The 24,428-nt window shown below is 31.8% G+C and overlaps 1 protein-coding gene across 1 annotated transcript; it reads left to right on the top strand.

Annotated features, from left to right (window-relative positions):
- The first annotated feature begins 1,547 nt into the window (after positions 1 to 1,547).
- On the top strand, positions 1,548 to 16,543 carry LOC143223617 (sorting nexin-12-like). The gene is made up of 4 exons (XM_076451784.1): positions 1,548 to 1,773; positions 6,350 to 6,445; positions 10,421 to 10,545; positions 14,531 to 16,543. Exons 1-4 carry the CDS (start codon positions 1,576 to 1,578, stop codon positions 14,634 to 14,636), a joined length of 525 nt encoding a protein of 174 aa, XP_076307899.1. The 5' UTR covers positions 1,548 to 1,575; the 3' UTR covers positions 14,637 to 16,543.
- The last annotated feature ends 7,885 nt before the right edge of the window (positions 16,544 to 24,428 follow it).

The following is a 24,428-nucleotide window of genomic DNA, read 5'->3' as shown; positions in this document are numbered from 1 at the left end:
AGACTTTAAGAAGTCAAATGAGAAAGTCTGTTTATTAGTTATTTAATGCTGACAGAAATTCTGTGATGCGTTTCGTTTAATTCAGGTCTAAAATAGCTGATGAATTCTATAATGACATATGTTACTTTTATATATCTTTTGAAACTGAGTTGTAACTAACTATTAATACCATTTTAGTTTAAAAACAAGTAACAAAATATTTATTTATTTGAAAATGATTTTGTCTTTTGTTATTAACATAAGCTTTTAGTTTATTATTAATGCTTGGTTATTGTTAAACACATCCTGCAATATTGCTCTGCTCACCAACGGAATATAACTTTAACTTTTAGCGTTAAAAGCCCTCAACCTCACCATTGAGGCAGTGGAAGGATTATTGTTACTGAAACACTTCTCTCAAATAATTCAATAAAATCGGTTTTTATTGTTTTCTATTAATAAATCTTAATTGAATTTAAACGATGATTTTATCTTGGATTTGTTTTTTGTTTTTTTAATTTCGCCGAAAGCTACACGAGGGTTAATCTGCGCTAACCGTCCCTGATTCAGCAGTGTAAGACTAGAGTGAAGTCATCACCACCCATCGCTAAGTTCTACCAACGAATAGTGGGTCTGACCGTCACTTTTATAACGCTCCAACGCCGAGCCTTTCATCTTAGTAGGAAGCAGAAAGCTAGACATAAAAAGATTCGACACGTAGATACTAACTGGATATTTTATGGTTCGTCTTCACTATGTTCGGGTTATTAGACGGCCACTTAATCATGCAATTGACATAACTGTATTTAGTTTATTTGTTTGTGTTTAAATACAGGAGTATTCTGCGGTTTGCTAACCATGGATATCGAACCTGGATATTTAGGGTTATAAGCCCTCAAATTTACCGTCGAACTTTTACAAACCCAGCTGGTTAAACAAATTATTTCATGAAAATGTTCAAGCGTTGTGCCAGATAAAAAAAACAACGGAAAATCAAATAAATATTGACTTAGGCGGCACCACCGATAAGATTATATAAGTATAATTATATATATTGTCCTAGACCTAATTGGAAGGCTAGACTAGGAAGTGTTGACTATAGTGACAGTAATACATGTCCCCCGCTAGTACAGCGGTAAGTCTACCGATTTACAACGCTAAAATCAGGGTTTTGATTCTCCTCGGTGGGCTCAGCAGATAGCCCGATGTGGCTTTGCCATAAGAAAAAAAACACACACACACAGTAATACATAATGTAATAGTTACTGCGAAAAAATTTCACAAAAATATTGTTTTCGAGTGATATCATAGTTTTAATATGTCACAAATGGGAAGCAGTTGGTTGTTAATGTATTTTTTAAATATTTAAAATATATAAAGTATCATTATTAATAACAGTAAAGACATTTTATGTTTGAGCTCATTATTAGCATTTTCTTTTTATTTAAAAATACTTTTAATTTTTAAAATATCACATAACTTTCTTCGCAACGCTCAAAATTTCTATCAGGTGAGTTAATATGTGGATTCTGTAACACACCCGCATCACCGAAAAGATAAAATATATCAGTAACCAGTGTTATACTATTCCGGTAGATGTCGATTTATCAGTTCATAAACATGGCTTCCGAGGGAAATCTTCCTCATGAGGCAACTCGCCGCCTTCAACCAAAGAAACAAACTTTGGATGACGCTTATGCTGCTCCAGCAAATTTTCTAGAAATTGATGTTTTTGAACCATTTACCCACGGAGTCGCACGGAAACGGTACACTGATTATGAAGTTCGAATGAGGGTACGTCTTAAAGTTAAACCTTAAAAGTAAAATTAACATTAAAGTTTTAAACTTTCAAATTCAGTTAAATTTCGCACAAGACCAAGATAAGTTAAGACCTTAAATTTACGATTACAGGTTATAAGTTATATTTTAATTATTTATTCTTGTTCGTAGTTTCACCTATAAGCTTAACTCTTAGCTTCCTCCCACAAATAGTACCTTCAAGTACCATGCGTTTTGAACACGACAGTGTAAATCCTGCTATCTATAGCAGTTTAGTACTAATTACTATAACTTGTAAGTTAGCAGTTGTTTACTGATCGTAAAGTACAACTACAGATTTACTATCAGATACTTTTAGTATTGCTTAATATACTTTAAAGAAGTTTAGGCATAATGTAATTGAAAGTCATCCTTTAAACACCGGGAAAATATCCAGTAAATGAATTTACACCACTCTGAAAATTAAATTAATATATAATTTTAAAAGTAGAAAAAATTGAACTTCTTTTATAGGTAAGAACATCACCTATTAATTAAATGGTCAAGTGCAAAATAGCTTTAGGAATTTTTAAAATTTTTCTTTCAGTGACCTCATAATATGAAATGACCATTTAGTATTTAATATTAATTAAAGAGCAAAATCCTAGAGTGAATTTTTGCTTGAAGTTGTGAAATATTATCTCTGTTAGAATAACTTAATATTTTATTCGAACAAAAGCTATTGCTGTATTGTTTCAACATTTTATAACTAGGATTTTTTCTTCTGAACTTTGAATTAAAGTTAGGTTAAGTAAGAAATAGTAAAGACTTTAGCATGTGTAATAAGATTTTTTATTTTTTTTTAGGGAAGTTTTTTTGTAAGATTAACCATTGTTAAAATGTGTGGCTAACACATGTAGACTTGTGTCTTGTAAAGAGGCAAGCAAAATATTAAGGTTCATTTAATATCATTAGACTTTGCTATTCAGAATGGAAGGTAGAAACTGTTAGGTTTATTACCAATTAGTACAAACTGTGATACTAAAAGTAAAAATAAGCTTGAAATAAGATATGAAACTTGAAAATTTGGATTTGGGGGGAGACAGAAATAAAATTATAGGGGGCATAATTCATCCATTGTAATTTTTCGAAATTGGTTTTAAAGCATTAAAACAAATGGTATTATTCTTATTTTTTTTAAGAAGTTAAAAAATGTTTGTTATACAAGCAACAATATTAAAATAATTAGCTTGGTCAGTTCTAATCACTTTGAGGTCACACAAAAACACCATGTGAGCTTCCATCTGAACAAATGTGATATCACCACGAGGAACAAATCCTTTCATTTATGTTGCTACAGGTATAACAATTTATATATTATATTCTGTTGAGAAAGGTCAAATGTAATTAATATATATTATACTTATAATTTGCTAAATCTATGAGAGGAAGTGGTATTCATATTTTGACAGAGCCACTGAAATTGTTCAATGATAAATAACATCAGTTTTGCTAAACTTGACAGGGAACCAAGTGTCCACTTTTCAAGTACAGTTAACTTTAGTTCTTTTACATTCTTGTTTGGTATCAAATATGAACAGTCAATTTTGATGTCCAGTGTAAAAGACTACATGAAAGTGTAATTTTTGTACTACAACTAAGATATCTGTATTACAACTTGCCAAAAGTGTTATGTATTAGTAATGTTAGTGTTACTACTAATCTACAGATTAGGATGTAAGATCTTACCTTTTAAATATGTGGACATATATGTATACCAAAATTTATAATGAACTGTACAGATGCAACTACTATTTTTTCAACACTAACCTTCAGTTAATTAGTGAAAAATGATCCAGTGTATTTTAAATTTGCATTGAGCACATTCACTGTACAATAGACACCACCATTTCATCAGATTAAAATCAGAATTTAAATGTGTTTTATCATTTATAAACTTTGGTCTTCATGTAATGCTTAGACACATGGTGTATGATCTTTTGTGTTTTTTCAGCACTACAGTACTGGAAATTATAGACTTGAATACCTGGTCAGTTTTAAGTGGTGGAATGAAGAGGCTAAGAATTGAATATTAGTCCTAATAACTTTGAGCTTTGAGAACTGACTTATTGTTAAAAAATATCCATGTTAGAAGCTATAAGCTTTTAATCAATAAACTATAATATACCTCTATTATGGTTTTAAAAAAGTTCTTTAACCTGTTCAGTGCCGTAGACAAGGTAACTCGTCCAAGCTGATCGGTAACACAGTGCCACGGACGAGTTAATTCATTCTCAATAATATCTAACTTCAACGCTAGATGTCAGCACCATACATCCATTTGACCTACTTACAAATTGTTTCACTTTCAATCCAAAATGGCATCAAGAAAAAAGTTACAAGATGAAGAAGCATTAGAGTTGTATTGTAGCAGCTGAAATACTTGGCAGTCAACAAGTTAAATTTACTTTGCATAAATTTCACTGATGTTGTACTATAACCTATGTCTTATGAATAAAGTGTATCAGCTGATAGTGTATCATCGAAAGACTAATATCCTAGTACTGTCTATTCTATGTTCATATAACTATTGCACAAGGTATGGATGGATCTTTAATAAAATTGATATGGAAGTTCATTAGATCCATGCAGGGGTAAATACAAATTTCCAGTTTTAGGTTTTGCAGTTTTTATGGGTATTTATGTTTTTGTATTTTTCACCACTACTTTTTCCCCTCCCTTTTGTTGGATCTTCACTAAAGGTTTGTTGAATCCATGTGGAGATGTATACAGATTCTGAATATTTTGTTTGGTGGTTTTTATTACCACTTTTGCATTTTGACATTTTTTTGTCACTAGTTTGCCCCAGATTTGGTGTGCAGGTTTGCTGGGATCAGAAGGATATATTTGCAAATTTGTGGTTTCGCATTTTGTTTTACAGTTTTTACAGGCATTTTTTACAATTATATATAAGGGATTTTCTTTATGTCCTAAGATAACATTTCATTAACTGTGATTTTACATCATTTTTATTCAGGGAACAGGCACTCCAGTTGGTACTACACCCTTCATATATCAACTCTTATTTTATAATCACTTTGAAATATAATCTGTGATTCTTGTCGGGCATACCATTAATTTTTAAGTAGTTACAAAATGAAAATTTTAAATCCTTTTGTCCATCCAACCTGTTTCTTAACATTCAGTTAAGCTTTTGCTGGATAGATTAGTGTAAACTTCCCCTCAATTAAAAAAAAAAATTATAACTTGGAATGATTTTTTTTTTTTTTTCTTGTGGGCAGGAGGATGGTCTTGATTGGCCAGATTGTTTTGTGTTACATTGCTTTATCTTGTGTTCATTTTTTGAAATGCTAACAGGTACATCTGAGTGGCTGACTTGATTAATTAATAACCTATGAGCTTCCATTACTTTGATTAGTGTGACAAGATAATAGTTTATGAAGTTACAATTAAACCAATTAATGCCATGAAAATAAAAGTAATCAAAATAGGGTTTCCAGTTCTTGCTGTTTTTATTTGGTGTTGAAACTACACAATGGACCATCTAGATTTTGCCAACTGCTTGTATTAAAATCTCACTTTTAGTGCTGTTTGTTTTTGGTTATTGGAGGATAATTGTTATGAATTAGTTGTTTGATTTTACCCCATTATATGATAGTGTACAATTACTTGAATGTCACTGTTAAATGAGCCACAGAGTAATTGATCAGCAAACTCCATTAATTGTCCAACTACATTACCAGTGTTATTTAATAAAGAAATAACACATCTCTAATATTATAGTGATCACAGTACTAAAGAAATATTATTGAAAAAAAATATGCTGTCCGGTTATTATACATCAAAGATCACAATAATAATATTTAATGTAAAAACTGTAGTCACGAGAAGTTTTAGTTCTGAGTGTCAGGTTCCATCAGGAATTTTTGTGTAAATGGTGAACTGCAGATTTAGTAACACACATCACTTCATCTACAGAAGTTGGTAATGGATTTATTTTGAGAGTATTTTGAAAGTCAGTTGTGCTTTTTATTTGCTAACAGATATAGAAGTAGTGCACACCAAAGAAAATGTTTTGTATCTAACTTTTGACTTGTGTGATATACGCCAACAACCCTTAATATACATGAATCTCATTATCTTGTCACTGCAGGTTCTTTAAAATAACGTACTTTTTTACTACAATTTTTCTGGTATGATCACTGACAGCACATCAATGATGTTTAAACAATTGTTATGAAAAGTTTTAGTCAAGTTTCTAACAATACCAAATATTTTGTAGAAGTGAACTTTGTGCATAGTTTAGGGCAAACTTTCTTTTTTTTTTAATAAGCTGTGAAATTAACAAAAATGGATTTTTGTGAGGGGGGGAGGCATTGATTGGATTGCTGCATGTCAGGAGATTTTTGGATAGAATAGTAGCTCAACAGGTCATCCAGAAACTTACATAGATACAGTCTATCAACATCACCTTTTAAGCATACATGTGTTCTGAAGTGCATAATGAGCTTATTATGATGTCTTTCTTGTAATATCATTGTTATAATTGAGGTTTTTAAGTAGAAAATTTAGCAATTTATGTATTATCCAGACAAATCTACCAGTCTTCAAATTGAAGGAATCTAGTGTGCGGAGACGTTATAGTGATTTTGAGTGGCTAAGAACTGAACTTGAGAGAGACAGCAAGGTAAGAAATCATGCAGTTTTTCCTTAATCTGAAAAAAAATTGAAATTTGAATAGAAATATTTGTTTGTAATGATGTATTAACTGTTTTATTTATTCCAAACACACACACACACACACACACACACACACACACACACACACACACACACACACACAAATATATACTTGTGTATAATATTTTTCATTTTTACTGTTTCCCAACATGTAAACTAAACATATAAATTCTTAGTTTCATTTTATATTTTCTTACCAAAGTTGTGGAAAAACTTTTTCAAGCCAAAATTATGGTTGTGTTTCACATTTATTTTTTTATTAAAATGTTTAGTGGCCAAAAGTATCTGATCTTACAATAAAAGTGTATAACAATTCTAACAAGAAATATTTGTTAATCTAGTTTATAATCAAATACTACATTAACAGAATATGTATTAACTTCTGATATAAACATAAATAAATTCTTAACAGATAATCACAAATCAAAATATTAGATTCACATTATTAATCAAGTGATAACACTTCCTTTTATCTATATCCAGTATTTCGGAAGTTTCTTTACATGCACTGTTTACAATGTACTTCATAATTTGAGAAAAGCTTCAACTTAAAACTAATGTAGGAGAAATTAGTCTATGTAATCATATTTAAAGTTCATTACAAGTTATTGTTTGTAATGTTTTGTTTCAAAATATCTGAGAAAAATTAAGCATGAAGGAAAGTTACTCATTTATCAGTGAAGGTTTATGAACCTGAAACAGTTTTGATGTTCTTAGACCATTATAAAGCTTGTTAAAAACTATTTTGTCCATTCTGACAGGTTTTCCACTGTACTGTCTTCCACTGACTTTGTCTATAAATACATATTCATACAATAATAATAAATACATCAATCTCAAAGATAAGAAAATGCTGTATAGACTACACTACTCTTCAGGGTCTTAATATAGAGTACCTTTTTATTCCCATGATTTTGATAAAGCAAAGAAATTTTCTGGTGGTGACTATTCTTAGCTTTTAAAGCTGAGAATTAATACCCTTCTTATATCAAAGGTCAATTGTGTGAAAACAATGAGAGAAAATAAAGCAATAGGTAATCCTCAGTTTCCACTGCACTTGAAATTACTTTAGCCAGGATTAGAGTAAATTAATCTAAAGACTGTTTTTCTTCACCTTTTTTTGTGTGCTAGCGATACCAAATGTGGGATGCATGTACAATCGTGTGAAAAAGTTAGGACACCTTATGAAAGCCTGTGTATTTTTCTAATATTTTTGGATATATAGATATATAATCTCAATTTTAACAATACTGAGAGATTATAGGAATATAATGAAACAATTAAAACTGAAGAAAAGACTTTTCAAGATCTTCTGTAAATGTAATTCTACAAAAATGCATATTCAAACTGAGGAAAAAGTTAGGACACCCTACCCCCTAATAGCTAGTGTTATCCCCTTTGGGTGAAATAACTGCAGTGAGATGCTTCTTGTAGCCATCTACCACTCTCTGACATCGGTCTGAAGAAAGTTTGTCCCACTCCTCAATGCAGAATTCTTTCAGCTGTGAAATGTTTGAGGGTTTTTTTGCATGTGCAGCCCATTTCAAGTCACCCCACAGCATCTCATTTGGATTAAGATCTTGGCTTTGACTCGGCCATTCTAGGACTCTCCATTTCTTAGTTTTCAGCCAGTCCTTGGTGGATTTACTGGAATGTTTTGGGTCATTGTCGTGTTGCAGGGTTCAATTCTGCTTCAGCTTTAATTTTCTTACAGATGGTCTCGCACGATTCTCAAGCACCCTCTGATACACAGTAGAATTCATGGTGGATTTTATGATTATGAGCTGTCCAGGTCCTGCTGCAGCAAAACAGCCTCAAACCATGACACTTCCACCTCCATGCTTCACAGTTGGTATAAGGTTTTTTTCCTGGAATGCTGTATTTGGTTTATACCAAACATGTCCTCTGTTCTTGTGTCCAAATAATTCAATTTTAGACTCATCTGTCCAAAGAACATTATTCCAGAAGTCCTGGTTTTTGTCTACATTCTCTCTGGCAAACTTCAGTCTGGCCTCGATGTTTCTCTTAGAGAGCAAAGGTTTCCTCCTTGCACACCTCCCATGCAAGTTAAACTTGTACAGTCTCTTTCTGATTGTAGAAGCATGTACTTTCACATCAACAGTAGCCAGAGCTTACTGTAGGTCCCATGATGGCATGTTAGGGTGTTTGGAGACCTCTTTTAGCATCTTATGGTCTGCTCTCGGGGTGAACTTGCTTGGACGACCAGACCTGGGCATGTTGGCAGTTGTTTTGAAAGCCCTCCACTTGTTGACTATTTTTTGGACAGTGGAATGGCTGATTTCAAAATCTTTTGGGATTTTTTTAAATTCCTTACCAGACTCATAAGCTGCTACAATGTTCTTTCTGAAGGCCTCAGACAGCTCTTTTTCTCTTACCCTCACTTCAACAGTCAGGAGCACACCAAACTGTGTGAGGTTTAAATAGGGCAAGCCTTATTCACAGTGCTAAGTTATGATCTTCTAACCATGTGCACCTGGTGTGATACAACTGTGTGTGAGTTGAGCCATTTTAAGTGGGAATAAATGTGGGAGTGTCCTAACTTTTTCCTCAGTTAGAATATGCATTTTTGTAGAATTACATTTACAGAAGATCTTGAAAAGTCTTTTCTTCAGTTTTAATTGTTTAGTTATATTCCTATAATCTCTCAGTATTGTTGAAATTTAGATTAAATATCTATATATCCAAATATGTTACAAAAATACACAGGCTTTCATATGGTGTTCTAACTTTTTCACATAACTGTGTACCTGATTCGATTTTATTACTCATCAGGATCTTTACCAGGCTATCCTTAAATTGAAATTCTTTGAGGAAGTATCAAGGTAAATACATCTATTAGACTTTGGGTGTGGACAAATGTATCAATTGAAAGAGCGTATTCTTCCAAGTCCAAAACTGTAATTAGATCTCAAATTGGTCCAGATATAACAGAGCTATGATTTAAAAGTATGTACTTGAAAGAAAACAAAGAAATTTGGAGCCATTCTATGAGTCTCTTTGCCTCAGCTGAAAGTCACTATTAGTTTTAAGAACTGAGTACAGAAGTATAAATCATTCGTCAATGAGTTACAGCATTAATTACAATCACACAGTATGTAGTTGAGCTTCTGTTTGATTTCGGTTAATTTGTTTATAGGAACAAGTACTTTAACCGACAATAAGTTAAATAACTATGAAATATATACTACAGTTTTGTTAGGGGAAAAAAAGTGAGAAATACATAATGTTAACATGTTTTTCCTTGTCAGTTGAGAACAGTAGTTCATGAAATATTGTACAAATAAACATTTTAAAGGCAGTTTGCACTGTGGTTTTAAACAAGTTAATTTTAGTATGGATTTTTCTAAAGGCTAAAAATATATAATCAGTAAAGATAAGGAAAAAAGAAATTGATTCAGAGAAGTCTTAGGTTCATACATGTTATAATCCCTTAAAAAATTCTATGTAGTATTCTTAATGTTTTGAATGTTATCCTTAAATTCATGTAAACTAAACATTTTAAATTAGTTTTTTTACTCTCAGTTCTTGACACTTTTCAGATTTTAAAATTCCTTGCTGTTTCAACCTAGAGTATTTATAAAATGAAGACAATTTATTCTAAATTGTGTATGTGCAGTTTTATTCAATAATTCTATAGCAATATTCAGTACTGTTTTTCCTTTTGATTTCTTTTCTTAAAAAGATAGTTTTAATGTGTATAATGAATGCCAAATATTTCTGTCAGCTGTTTCCTTATTCTAAGAACTTAAAATGGAAAATAAATAGAATAACTTTACGACCGACATGCAATCCTTTGTAATACATTCTGAGGAATTTTAAATAAATGGATTAACATATTAATGATACCAATTATAATTATTTGATTAATAACAACAGTTGTTATTATTGCTTTACTGTGTAGATTGTAGTTCCACCTTTACCAGGAAAAGCATGGAAAAGACAACTTCCTTTCAGAACAGATGAAGGAATATATGATGAAGAGTTCATTGAAGAAAGAAGGAAAGGACTCGAAATGTTTATCAACAAGTAAGTCTGAGTCTTTCTGATACCTTCTATTAAAATATTTGTTTATATTGGGTTTAAGTTGTAATTTTGAACTTGTTGCAAATGTTCATCAACAAGTAAGTCTGATCTGAAGTTCAGTCTTTCTGATACCTTCTATTAATATATTTGTTTATATTGGGTTTAAGTTGTAATTTTGAACTTGTTGCGAATGTTTATCAACAAGTAAGTCTGATCTGAAGTTCAGTCTTTCTGATACCTTGTATTAAAATATTTGTTTGTATTGGGTTTAAGTTGTAATTTTGAACTTGTTGCGAATGTTTATCAACAAGTAAGTCTGATCTGAAGTTCAGTCTTTCTGATACCTTGTATTAAAATATTTGTTTATATTGGGTTTAAGTTGTAATTTTGAACTTGTTGCAAAAATTATTAGAGCTGTGCTGCCATCCTTAACAATTTTGCAATGGGTTATAGGTGAAAGGCCATGTCATTGCACATGTTAACTTGCATTCAAAATTTTATTGAACTACTATTTTATGAATTTGTCAGTAAATTTTGAATCAAATTGTAGATTATAATTCAAACTTTAATATTATATGAGTTAGTTTCATAATTTAAAAGTAAATGTTAAACCATCTAGATATAAATTTTTAGTGAGTCATGTGGTATGTTGAATGCAGCACTGTTTAAAATTAGATGTTTGTGATTGTTAAAATACTAAAGTATATAGTTTCATACAAATTAGGAACTCAAATTACTAATTATCAACCTATAATATAAAATAAGAACCATGTGTATTTTTTATTTTGCTGAGATATAGCTTGCTCACTGAATCAAACTCGGTGGTCCCATTTGCCTGATTCCATTTTTGAAAACAGTCCCTTATATACTTGTTTCAATATATGACATGCAAATAACTAATTTACAGCTTAGAATATCCACAGAGTAATTTTATCAGCCATTTTAATCTGTAAAAAATCTACCATGTCATTTCAATCCCAGATTTCAAGGAAGGGGTAAGTTGTGCCTTCAGTCTACTCAAAGTTATATATTTTTGTAAATCCAAATACATCTTGTTACTAAACTTAATAAACTGTAGTGGAATTCTATAATATCAGTGTAGTTATTTATGATTTTTTGGTTATTCAACTGTATATATATATAAAACTTAAAATATTTTTTTCCCGATATCCTCCATGTGCAAAGCTTAGCAATCTATGTCCAACAGTAACCAAGTGCAAAGGTCATAGCAGGAAGAGATAATTGTTTACTTTACTTCTTGATTTTTTGTTCTATATTTTAAGCAAAAAAGTTTAATTTATTTCTAAATAGCAATAGTATATGTAATGTATAATTGAAATTTGACTTCATATTACAAAATACTAGTCCACTAAAACACATCCAATACAAGGAAGAATAAAAGTCAGGTTTGTGTTATTGGATATGGTAACATGAGTACACGTGCACCCTTTCAGTGGAAGTTATGTAATAGTAGCCTGGCATGACTGGGAGGGTCAGTGTAATAATAAATATATAATGTTATGAGACTTAAGCCATTTAGACTAAACATTTATATTTTTGTGTTGTAATCTGTAGTCTTTCTGGAATGAAAAAAATAATATATTCTAAAATTATTTTGTGAGTTTTTATGGTGGTTACAAGATCAGTCAAATTGACAGACCCTACATAGTTAGGGTAAAGAGAATAACAGACAAAATGTAAAATCTTACTAAAAACAAACATTTGAAATATATTTAAAGTTTTAGAGATTACACAAATAATATTGAGGATTTTTTTGGACAAAGAATAATTTTTAATCTTAACAGGAAAATTACTTTGCACTCAAACTTGCAATGAAACAGATTCAATATTTTTAAAATGCATCTTTTGTAAAAAAAAATACTTCATTAAAAAACCTTATTTATTTTGCACAAGAAATATGTAATATTTATTAAAACAAGTCTACTAAATTTTGTGAAAATACACATACTGCATCAGAAGTTATAGTATAAATACTTAATGTGTGCAGATATATGTATGAACTTGTGTATATTATACCGAGCCTATCTTGAACGTGTTAACCAATGTGTGCAGATATATGTATGAACTTGTGTATATTATACTGAGCCTATCTTGAACGTGTTAACCAATGTGTGCAGATATATGTATGAACTTGTGTATATTATACTGAGCCTATCTTGAACGTGTTAACCAATGTGTGCAGATATGTATGAACTTGTGTATATTATACCGAGCCTATCTTGAACGTGTTAACCAATGTGTGCAGATATGTATGAACTTGTGTATATTATACTGAGCCTATCTTGAACGTGTTAACCAATGTGTGCAGATATGTATGAACTTGTGTATATTATAACGAGCCTATCTTGAACGTGTTAACCAATGTGTGCAGATATATGTATGAACTTGTGTATATTATACCAAGCCTATCTTGAACGTGCTTATAGATAATCAGTTATATTGAGTTATTTGATAAACTCGAACATACAACACAGAATGTTCATACAGTTTTTTTATTGCCCATATTGTAAATCATTATTTAATAGACTTTTTAGCTTACCTTGTCTATTAAAATAGGGCTTTTGGACCATCACTAGATCTGCAATATATAGAAATGATTTGACTTTTATAAGTGGCAATATGGAGTCTAGGATGAAGCTGGAATATAGTAGTACAGACAACACAACATGAAGTTTATTGTTATTCGGTGTTCGAACTGTTATGTATGCAAAGTAAGGCCAGGCAACTTGGGATACTAAACGTATTGACTTCCAGTCTTTCATGTTAGGTTTATTGATATTTTGACAGTTGTGTAAGAACAGAGCAGCAGAGACAGCAACAGAGAATGTGTTAATTAAAATTAACCTGTTGGAAGAGAGCACTCTACATTGTACAACATGGAGCTTACGGATATTCCAACTGTGTGGTAGGAACAGGCCAGTAGACCACTCAGTAATGAGTTTACAGATGTGTATTCAAATTAACTATTGTTATTCTCTAAAGATGATATATGAAAATAAGGAATTGCAGAAACCTATACTTTTAAATATATTGATGTAACTTAAGGTCATTCTTTTTCAATTGGAAATAAAATTTATTTCTAGTTTGGCAAAAGAAATACCAAACCTACATTGCTAAGTTTTCAGTAAGAACAATAACTCATGCCCTTTGATAGAAGCCAAATAGTTGAAAAAATTCCACATGTGAAGTTAATACTTTGAACTTATGATGAAATATTCTATCTTCTATTGTTTAGTTCAGGATTTGTACCCTGGCTTAAGATGCCAATCCATTAAATCTATAGATATTGAGTTCTTTCATTTCAAACTACATGTGTAAAGAATGAATCAAAAGTCCATTTTAAAAATTACTACATGTATATTTATTGTTTTCCACAGCCCTTTCAAATTTTGCTCCACTCCATTGTTTGGAACTTCTGATATATTAGTAATTAAAAATCAAGTTGTAATGAACTGAAAAAAATGTAAAACAATAGAAGTATTTTAAAAATAGTAATTTTTATTAATGACCAGCCTAATCGAAGATTTGTTAGTATGACACATTTTAGTTAAATAATTATAAAAATAAATTGGTGTTTTTCTTCATTGGATTAACACATCTTCATCAGAGCTGTTTTGTTTCAACCTCAGTGTTAACCATTAATTAAACCTTATTTATTTGTAGTTTTAAGAATTAGACTGAAACTATTTTCTATCTCTACATTAGCTGCTGAATTCTGGTATTCAAAACTTCTTGTCTCTTTCTTGTTTAGTTTATAAAACTACTTCAATAATTCTTTTAATTTCTATGCTTGAAGAAATTTCAATTTTTTTATTTGAAGCATAGATTTATTTTAACAAGTGTTAGTTTACAGTTTAACAACCACAAGTATAATAATGATTAAAATTAAAAAGAATAACAAGGAATTCTGACAATTCTTATTGGTAGGGTTAAAATCTTGTTACAGATTCAATATTCTATTTTTCAGGGTTGCAGGCCATCCATTAGCACAGAATGAACGCTGTCTTCATATGTTTTTGCAGGAACCAGTAATTGACAAAAATTATGTTCCAGGAAAAATTAGAAATTCATAAATGGAATATTTATTGATTACTGACTTTCCTGGCATGTGTCTTCAGCAGAGTGTATTTTTTTGAAAGGGACCTTTAGGAAAAAAATAATTGAATTCCACTTCATATCATCATATTGTGCATTTTTACATTTGTTTTGATCAAAGTTTTTACTGTATTTATCTTGAATAATATAAAAACGTTTAAGTATTAGTTACCAAGTATTCATCTAATATAAAGACTGTGTACACTGATTGTTAATATATTTTATTAAGATCTGATATATTATAAATGTGCTTATTTTATTTCTAATATACATGGAAATCTACTAAAAATAATTTATTCATTAACCATTATAATGATTGTTATTTGATTAACAGATAATTCTATCACGAAAGAACTAAACTATTGGTTCAGTTTTTCTTTCTCTTTTTGCATTATTTTAAGATGTGTTACAGAAACGAGTTAGCCTAATACAATACGGGTAATGTTTGTTTCTTTCATTGTTATAGAAAATGTGGTTATATTATGTAATTCTTACCCAAGTATAATAGATGGGTGTGTATTTAAAGTTATCTGACTACAATAAACTGTTTGAATTGTTTATATATATATGAAACTATATTTTATTAAATTAAATAATTTCAAATGTTAAGTAATATTGCCTATGACATAAAAATGCAAAGTCAGAACTGTACAAATGGACCTAAGATGTATTTTTGTCTTGGTTTTGTTCAGTCATTCTGACAGGGTCTTGATACCAGTTAGTTGTGTCAAGTGCAATAGACTTACCTTTGATTATAAATATGTAAAATGATGCATATTATGTACTGTTACTATGCCTCTTGAACATTAATTTGATGAACTTGCACTTGAGAGAAGAAATATTACAGTTAATAAAATTATTTTAAATCTTCCTAATGCCTATTTACTGTCTTATAAACATTAAAGATGTTTATATTTAAAATAAGTTGTTATTAATAATTTAAAAGTGATCATGTTCTTAAAGACAATTAACTTAGTAATAAATCTTAAATGTTTTTATAGTTCATTTTATTTCTTGTTTGAATGTAAAAAGAAAAAAAACTGCAGTGGAACCCCCTCTAAGCAGTCACCCCTTGAAAGCGGTCATTCAATCACAGTCCCTTTTTTTTGTTTACATAATCGCTAATTATGTACAGTGGACCCCTCTAATCAGGTCAGTTTGTCTCGGTCCCGAAGGTGGCTGCTTTAGAGGGGTTCTACTGTATAATATTATTGATAAACATATTTCTACACGAAAGTTAATAGATATCGCTACTGAAAATGTTGAACTTGTTAGGTAAATTATTGTTGAAAAAATATTTACGTTTCAAATATGATCTCAGTTCTTTGGATTATTTTAAAGTATTTTATGGTAAGGTGTAAAATGTTTGTTCCAATAATTGTAAAGTTTTAGTTAAAGTGTATTTACCATGAGTTGTTTTCAAATTGCTTGTAGTTAAGATAGAACTACTTAAATCTAATGTGAATAACATTATGGTAGGCATGTGTAAAGTCTGTGTATGTTTTATTAAACACACTGTTTGTGTGTATGAAATAGTTTCAGTTCAAGATGTTTACCAAAGTACTGGTATTATTGGTACATTGCTCATTCTTGTCCAAATATTTTGTTTATAATTTATTTTTATCAGAGGGTTGGTATGCTGTTTTTCTCTTTTAATATTGTGCTTTATGATCCAATGATTAACAATGAACAAAACTATGAAACAGTGTCTTTCTACATTTCTTTAAATTGTTGTACTCTAAAATTTTGAAGTATTTAAAATGTTGGCAAAGATCTGATTTCGAAGGTTCATGTGTATGCTCCTCTATCTAATCAAACTAAACGTATTCATGTTTTAAGATATTGTAAATCAAAGACTAGTAAAAATTATTTTCTACACCCGAAAGAACCTGTTTGAATATTTCTTGTCAGTCATAAAAATGATCAGTGTATTCAGTTCTGTACAGCAAACATGACACACTGTGATATTGTTGTTATCCTTATAAAACCAGTTTCCATACAATACTATATTAATTCTTATCTTATAAGATTGAAATTTACCTGTTAAATCTATCAATTTGAGTATTATCTATTAGAGAAAACCTATTATATAATGGTTGTAGGACACCAGTGTTATTTTATTTTGGAGGGGTAAGATGCTCCCAGTCATATAGTTCTGGATTTGAGATGGTAAGCTGAGTTCTGATCAGTATCTTACTAAATATATCCTCCTCACTTTCTTCTGTGGCTGCAATTTAAAAGTAACAGTCCATCTCTTACCATAGGAGTTGAGTATTGCTGACTGTCTGCTTTCTCTTTGGTCAGTACTTCAAAATTATGGACAACAGCAGATAACCTTGGTAGATATGCCATAAATACAAAACTGCGTCTACTACTGATATGTAATCATCACATATTCGGCGTTTCGGTCTATGTCAGCGTTTTAAGTTATTCAACTAAACTGCTAGGATAATTTTAAATTTTATAAAGCAAGGACCTCTGAAAGTACAAATTGTAAACTTGTACATAACACTGAAGTGGTGTAGGAAATGAACAACATGAATGTGTGTTAGAAAAACTTTAGTAATATAATAAACCGTTACGTTTTTTTGAAGTTACGATAACTAAATCAGCATAGAGCATTGTATGTAGACAAATTTATGTTGAAAGTCAACAATAGATGGCGGCAACTGATCAAGTTTAATACGGAAGATGGTGTGTAACGTATAATAAAACACTATAACTGCCATAAAACTACAGGGTGTTCATAAATTATTCACCCCATTATAGACCTTTATAACTTCTTTATGATAGGAACTATTTTAAAACAGTTTCCGGCAATTAATAACACAACTCGAGAAGTTTTTCTTTATTTCGCAGAACATCCACTCGGAGCATAATGGCGACAGTGAAGGAGAAAGCTATGTATGTACTATTGAGAAACCAAATTACATAGATATGCTTGAAGCGTAGGCTGCACCTCAGCTTGAGGATATGCAGCCCCATGTGTTCTTTCAGCAAGATGGGGCACGACCACACGGGATTAAATGTGCGCAATAAAAAGTTCCTTTCTCGTTGGATCGGGTTAAGTGGACTTATTCAATAGCCGTCTAGTTCCCCGGATATCACGTCTTTGTATTCTTTTTTTTCCGTGGGGCTACATGAAGTACAAAGTGTAGGCAAAGAAGATTAATAACATCACAGAATTAAGACACGGGATTGAAGACGCATTGGCTTCCATCAAGCGAGACATGCTTCTTAATGTTTGTAACAAAATCTTCTACCACCTTGATGTTCTGCGTGCTGCCACTAGCGCTCACGTGCAAATGTACTGAAATCTGGTTCGCTGAATTATTAACTGAACTCTGGCAGTGTACTTAATTGAAACAAAAATTTCTTGTTATGTTATTAATTGTCGCAAACAATTTTGAGACAGCTCATGTAATAGAGAATTTATAATGGGGTGAATATCTTATGGACACCCTGTCGCTTAACTAGGCTATTAGCCTACTAGTCACAGCCGTAAGAAAAACTTCAAAAGTAGGGAATCCATTCGATACAAAACTGCAATATCAGCTGAATAACAATTGACACTGTATCGTAGCCAAACATTATATATATATATATATAGAGAGAGAGAGAGAAATGTTTTTTCGTAATAAGCGAAAGTAAGCCTTTTTTTTTCTCATGTGGTATCCACTTCTCAAAAGTTTCGAACAATTTAAATTGAACCGGTTATACAATGAGATTTATTACAGTTCTGTATCATGTTGCTTGGCTTTTCCAAGACTTCTTTTATTATGTGACCCTATTTTAAAACGCACGTTTCCGACTCCACGTAGCACAAAAAAACATTATCACATTCAAGGTGATTTACAAATAATTTTTTTCTTAATCGACTTCGCACGGCCTTGCTGGTTCATGTCTTCCTTTTATATTTAGTAAAGCATCGTATTAGAGTTGGTTATTAATAATGGGGAGGAGTGCCCCTCTTTAAAAAGTATATTAACAATAGCCCTCTTACTCTCCTGGTTTCAGCGCTTAAAACATCTATAAAACAATGTGTATGTAGAGTGAACGAGTCCTATCGTGAGCTGTAGTTTTACATTACCCTGACATCTCGAAGTCGTGGTGTTCCATTTAATTCACAAGGTAAACTAGTTATTGCATGCTTTGGATAAAGACAGTTAAAACGCCAACACCAAGGACAGTTCAAGGGTGTGGACTGGAACTTTATTTAGTTTGAAACTTCTGCGCTGAAAATTAATTGTGTGAACCAGAAAACTGGTCCAATAGCTCAATTGAAGTTCGAAATAAGATTTAGCAGCTTGGGTACTCGGCTCACAATCTGCAGCTTTCAGATTCAAATCTCAACATTGTCCATATTCCGAGTGTGTTGGGTGTTATTAAGTAACTGCCTTTCCTCTAGTCAAACACATCAAAACTGGGAATTAGGACTAGGATTATACGAAAGGGTGTTGGGTGTTATTAAGTAACTGCCTTTCCTCTAGTCAAACACATCAAAACTGGGAATTAGGACAAGGATTATACGAAAGGGTGTTGGGTGTTATTAAGTAACTGCCTTTTCTCTAGTCTCGGGGCCTGGCATGGCCTAGCGCGTTAAGGCGTGCGCTTCGTAATCTGAGGGTCGCGGGTTCGCGCCCGAGTCGCGCCAAACATGCTCGCCCTCCCAGCCGTGGGGGCGTTATAATGTGACGGTCAATCCCACTATTCGTTGGTAAAAGAGTAGCCCAAGAGTTGGCGGTGGGTGGTGATGACTAGCTGCCTTCCCTCTATTCTTACACTGCTAAATTAGGGACGGCTAGCACAGATAGCCCTCGAGTAGCTTTGTGCGAAATTTCCAAACAAACAAACAAACAAACTAGTCTACTCTAGCAGCACAGATAGCCCTCGAGTAGCTTTGTGTGAAATTTCAAAACAAACAAAAAAATCCTCTAGTCTCACATATCAAAACTGGGATTATACGAAAGAGTGGTGGGTGTTTTTGTTTTGTTTGTTTGTTTTTGAATTTCGCACAAAGCTACTTGAGGGCTATCTGTGCTAGCCGTCCCTAATTTAGTAGTGTAAGACTAGAGGGAAGGCAGCTAGTCATCACCACCCACCGCCAACTCTTGGGCTACTCTTTTACCAACGAATAGCGGGATTGACCGTAACATTATAACGCCCCCACGGCTGAAAGGGCGAGCATGTTTGGTGCGAACGGGATGCGAATCCGCGACCCTCAGATTACGAGTCGCACGCTTTAACGCGCTTGGCCATGCCGGGCCCAATTGTAAGAAATTGAATAAGTCGTGTAAGAAAAAAAAAAGAAGATATTTATTCTTTGTTTTACATATCTTCCCTGAATTTTGTACTTGTACAGAGTAATATAATTCTACACGGGCTATTAGAAACTGGTTTATTACTGGTATGTTACAAAAAGAAATATTTTTCTGGTTCACAAATCACGATACACATATTCAAGTGAAATTACCTTTGTTTCCTAAATGTTATAAATTTCATTTAAGGAACATTAATCTGGACAGCTTTAATTTTAAAGTGAAGAAAGTTATTCCAACTACTCAGATCCCAAAGCATTATTGTTTTTCATTATCGTTTTTATGTTTATTTTTTTGTATTTCCGTGTTTTAAAGAGGTCTTTATCGCATTGTTTTTGAATTTCGCGCAAAGCAAATTGAGGGCTATCCGCCCTAGCCGTCCCTACTTTAGAAGTGTAAGAAAAAGAGGGAAGGCGGCTAGTCATCACCACCCACTTCTTTTACCAACGAATAGTGTGATTGACCCTGACGTTATAACGCCCCCACGGCGGAAAGGGCGAGTATGTTTGAGCGACGAGGATTCGAACCCACGCCATTCAGATTACGAGTCGAACACCTTAACTCAGCTGGTCATGTCGGGCCAGACCTTTAGTGAAAGTAAAAAGCCTCTTATCATTCTGGTCCGGCATGGCCAAGCGTGTTAAAGCGTTCGACTCAGGGGTTCGATTCCCCTCGGAGGGCTAAGAAAACAGATTTTAATTTGTATTGGTCAATGCTGCGTGGCGAAGATATGCGGTCTTCTGAGGGCTCCTCTAATTATTATTGTTTTCATTAGACGACGCTTACCAAATTTCATAATAACAATGAGATTTTGAACAAATAATTGTTTCGTATAATCTCCTCTTTACGTTAGTTTAAAATGGTTAGGTTTATAATTGTTAAAGTCCAATGAAGAAGACATATATTTAGAATTCAAACAAAGTTTGTTCCAGTATTTCTATAAAGACAAGCATATTGACAATAATCAACATTACCCACAAGAGGATGGGGAGTTTAGTGACTCCTTTCTGATAAAGAAATTATTAATTTAAAAGTGTTAAACTTTGTTTCATTTATTCACATGATTTGTAGTACTTCTTAAGTTGTTTCATTTCGAATTTCGTATAATCCTAGTCCTAATTCCCAGTTTTGTTGTGTTTGACTAGAGGAAAGGCAGTTACTTAATAACGCCTACCAATGGGCGTTAAATAAATCTTACCACCATATGCCATTCCTCAGCCATAGACCTTCAACTTTGTCGAGAAAATAAGTTTTACAAAATAAATATTTAGTTCTTAGAAATAGGATAATGTATACTACATAGTATTATTTATTTATTATATTTAGCTTGTTTTATTCACACCAATATAATTACTGTTCATGAAAATAATGTTATAAATAACACTTACACCAGCCCATTTAGTATGGTATGCCAGACAAATTGGTGGGCTTAGTATGTATGGTAAAAAAATTTATTAGCGCAGGACTAATTCGCTTAAGGGACTTCACTTACGAATTTATCCCTCGTTGGATTCCCTTGAAACCTATTATCCAGTTATGTCAGGATATATCTGAAAGTGTGATACCTGTTCAAGTCAGACAGTATTACAAAAAGTTATATGATGCTATTCCAGAAGAATAGAAAGACTTGGTTGAAAGAGATATTCCCCCAATTACAGGTACGACAAAATGTATTTTTGAGATGTGTGATTCAGATGGCGAAAATGATCTTCCTGTTAAAATACTGATTAAGTTAATATACCAGAACTCCATCACCGCTACTGAAGAAATTACTGCATGGAAAGATATTTTAAGAGATACTAACTGGAACAAAATACATAAATATACTTATCATCCATTTAAAGGCTTTGTCTTTGCTGATGGGGATTATTTATTTTATCACAATGCTTTAATGACGAACAATAAACTTGTTCACATGCAAAAACATCATACTGATTTATGTACACTTTGTGGTAAAGACACTGAAACAGTGAGACATTTATATTGCCTGTGTCCAGTGGTTAAACCCTTATGAACATTAGTTTTCTACACTATTTCCTTTATCATTCTGAAATCAGTACCAATGAATCAGAAACGGCAAATTCTTGTACAGGGCTTCCTAGAAAGATTAAGAAAAGATGACAGTCTACAATATATGTTTTTGATTACATTAGCTAAATATTATATTATGACTGTTAGGAAAATGTGTTTAGCCAGAAATATCCATTTAAATCTGTTATCATTTTATAAGGGTCAGTTAAGAAAGAAAATAAGTTTTGATTATTCCAGGTATGTTATTCGTAACGATGTCAATTCTTTCTTTCAATTTTATTCTAAACTTGTTCGTCCTTGTTCACAACGTTACATTATTGTGTGTCCTTTAATATGAGCGATTAAAGATAGTATTAGGTGCATTCAATTGTATATAACTGTGTATTTGATTGTTGTACTTGTTTTGTATGTAATATGTGTGATTATGAGACCTCTTCATGAGGTTTGTAAATAATAAAAAAAGTATCCACGTATGTCTGACTGACCTACACACTTTGTATATTGTTTTGTATTGTGTATTCATACCCCATCTTCCAGGGAGGTTTAAATAAATACAAAAAGAAAGCGTGGTATTAATCGAAAGGAGTTGTAAACATCAGATGTGGCGGAAGGAGTATGAATGACGTAACTTTCTCTTTGTTTTGCTTCCGTTCATAATTTCTTAGATTAGTCCTAATAAATAACTTAAGCAAATAATATAATAGGGTTATACCATGTTATAGGCAGCCCTCTGGGTGGCTTTGATAGGAGTAAACAATAGTCTGTGAGTCTGGAATTTTTTGTCCTATTCAAGTAAAACAACATACTATTATAAGTTGCAGATAGAACGAACTGGCTTGCCTTTAAACACAGGGTATAGTAGCGATAATTCTAGGAGGACTAAGTAACCGAGATGATCTAGTTCTTAAATTCAGTTACACACTTTTAGGCTGGCTGTGTCTTACTTTATCACGATTTAGAATTGGCTTATTGTCATGAAGAGAGCCAGTCTCCCTTCAAGAAGGTTTCCCACTTGTGTACGAAATTTCCACTGAATAGCAGAACCTTTGATCAAGAATGCAAAACTGTCCTGATGTGGTAGTGTGGAACTATCAAAAGCACATATCAAAATCTTGAATACTCAATTTTATATACAACGGTATAAGTAGATCATGATAACGCTATAGTAAAACTATTCCAAATTTCACTATCTAAAAAGGCAGAAACCTCGTCTCTTTTGGTAACTCCCTAAAAAGGTCTATACCAAAGCTTACAGTACGTGTAGGACTATAGCCTTGATATCAAGGCTATACATAAGTCCTACGTATCAACGAATTTATAAAAGGATTAGAAAACAAGTCGCTTGAATATTGCAAAGACACGTGAAAAAAATCTATATAACATAAATAGCACACGCAGCCAACATGTACTAAGTTTTAAAACTTGGTTTTCAACGTCTGAAATGACATAGAAATAGATGCAAATTCATTTTCTGCTAAAAGTATTTCCTCGACCAAACATTAAGTTTACAAAGAAAAAACAGACACCTTTAATGTGGTATAGTCTGAGCTAAGGAAAGTCTTGGAGTTAGGCAAAATATCAATCTGTCAAAGTCACAGGAAAACTTATTAAGATACCACAATTTTCCAGTTTGCTAATGCTTGGACTGCCTAACTATGCAGTGTTTAGAACAAAAAGGATTGCAAATATATGAATTCTGGAAAGGCGAATTTGTACACTAAAGCGTCATTAGAAAAAATTGTACCATGAAAGAGGTTGTAACCTTGAATTGCGAAAGAAAAAAATATGAAGACTTGTGTCAAGTAATGTGTCATTAAAAACACATATATCTTCTAATATTAGTAATAAAAACACATATATCCTCTAATATTAATAATAAAAAGTCATATATACCCTAATATTAATAATAAAAACACATATATCCTCTAATATTAATAACAAAAAGTCATATATACCCTAATATTAATAATAAAAACACATATATCCTCTAATATTAATAATAAAAACACATATATCCTCTAATATTAATAATAAAAAGTCATATATACCCTAATATTAGTAATAAAAACACATATATCCTCTAATATTAATAATAAAAAGTCATATATACCCTAATATTAGTAATAAAAACACATATATACCCTAATATTAGTAATAAAAACTCATATATACCCTAATATTAGTAATAAAAACACATATATACCCTAATATTAGTAATAAAAACACATATATACCCTAATATTAATAATAAAAAGACATATATACCCTAATATTAGTAATAAAAAGATCAGCCTCATGGGCAAGTTTTTGAAAAGGTAAAAGTCATATTAGTAAAATATGTTGCTTCAATTCTATTTCACATTTCAACCAGACAATAGTAGCACAAGAATGCATTGATGTAAATTGACTAGCTAGCTTTTT

Source organism: Tachypleus tridentatus, chromosome 8 (genome assembly GCF_004210375.1).
Source record: "Tachypleus tridentatus isolate NWPU-2018 chromosome 8, ASM421037v1, whole genome shotgun sequence".
Classification (NCBI taxonomy): Eukaryota; Metazoa; Arthropoda; class Merostomata; order Xiphosura; family Limulidae; genus Tachypleus; species Tachypleus tridentatus.
Note: the sequence above shows the minus strand (reverse complement) of the source record. Positions and strands in the feature narration are given on the sequence as shown.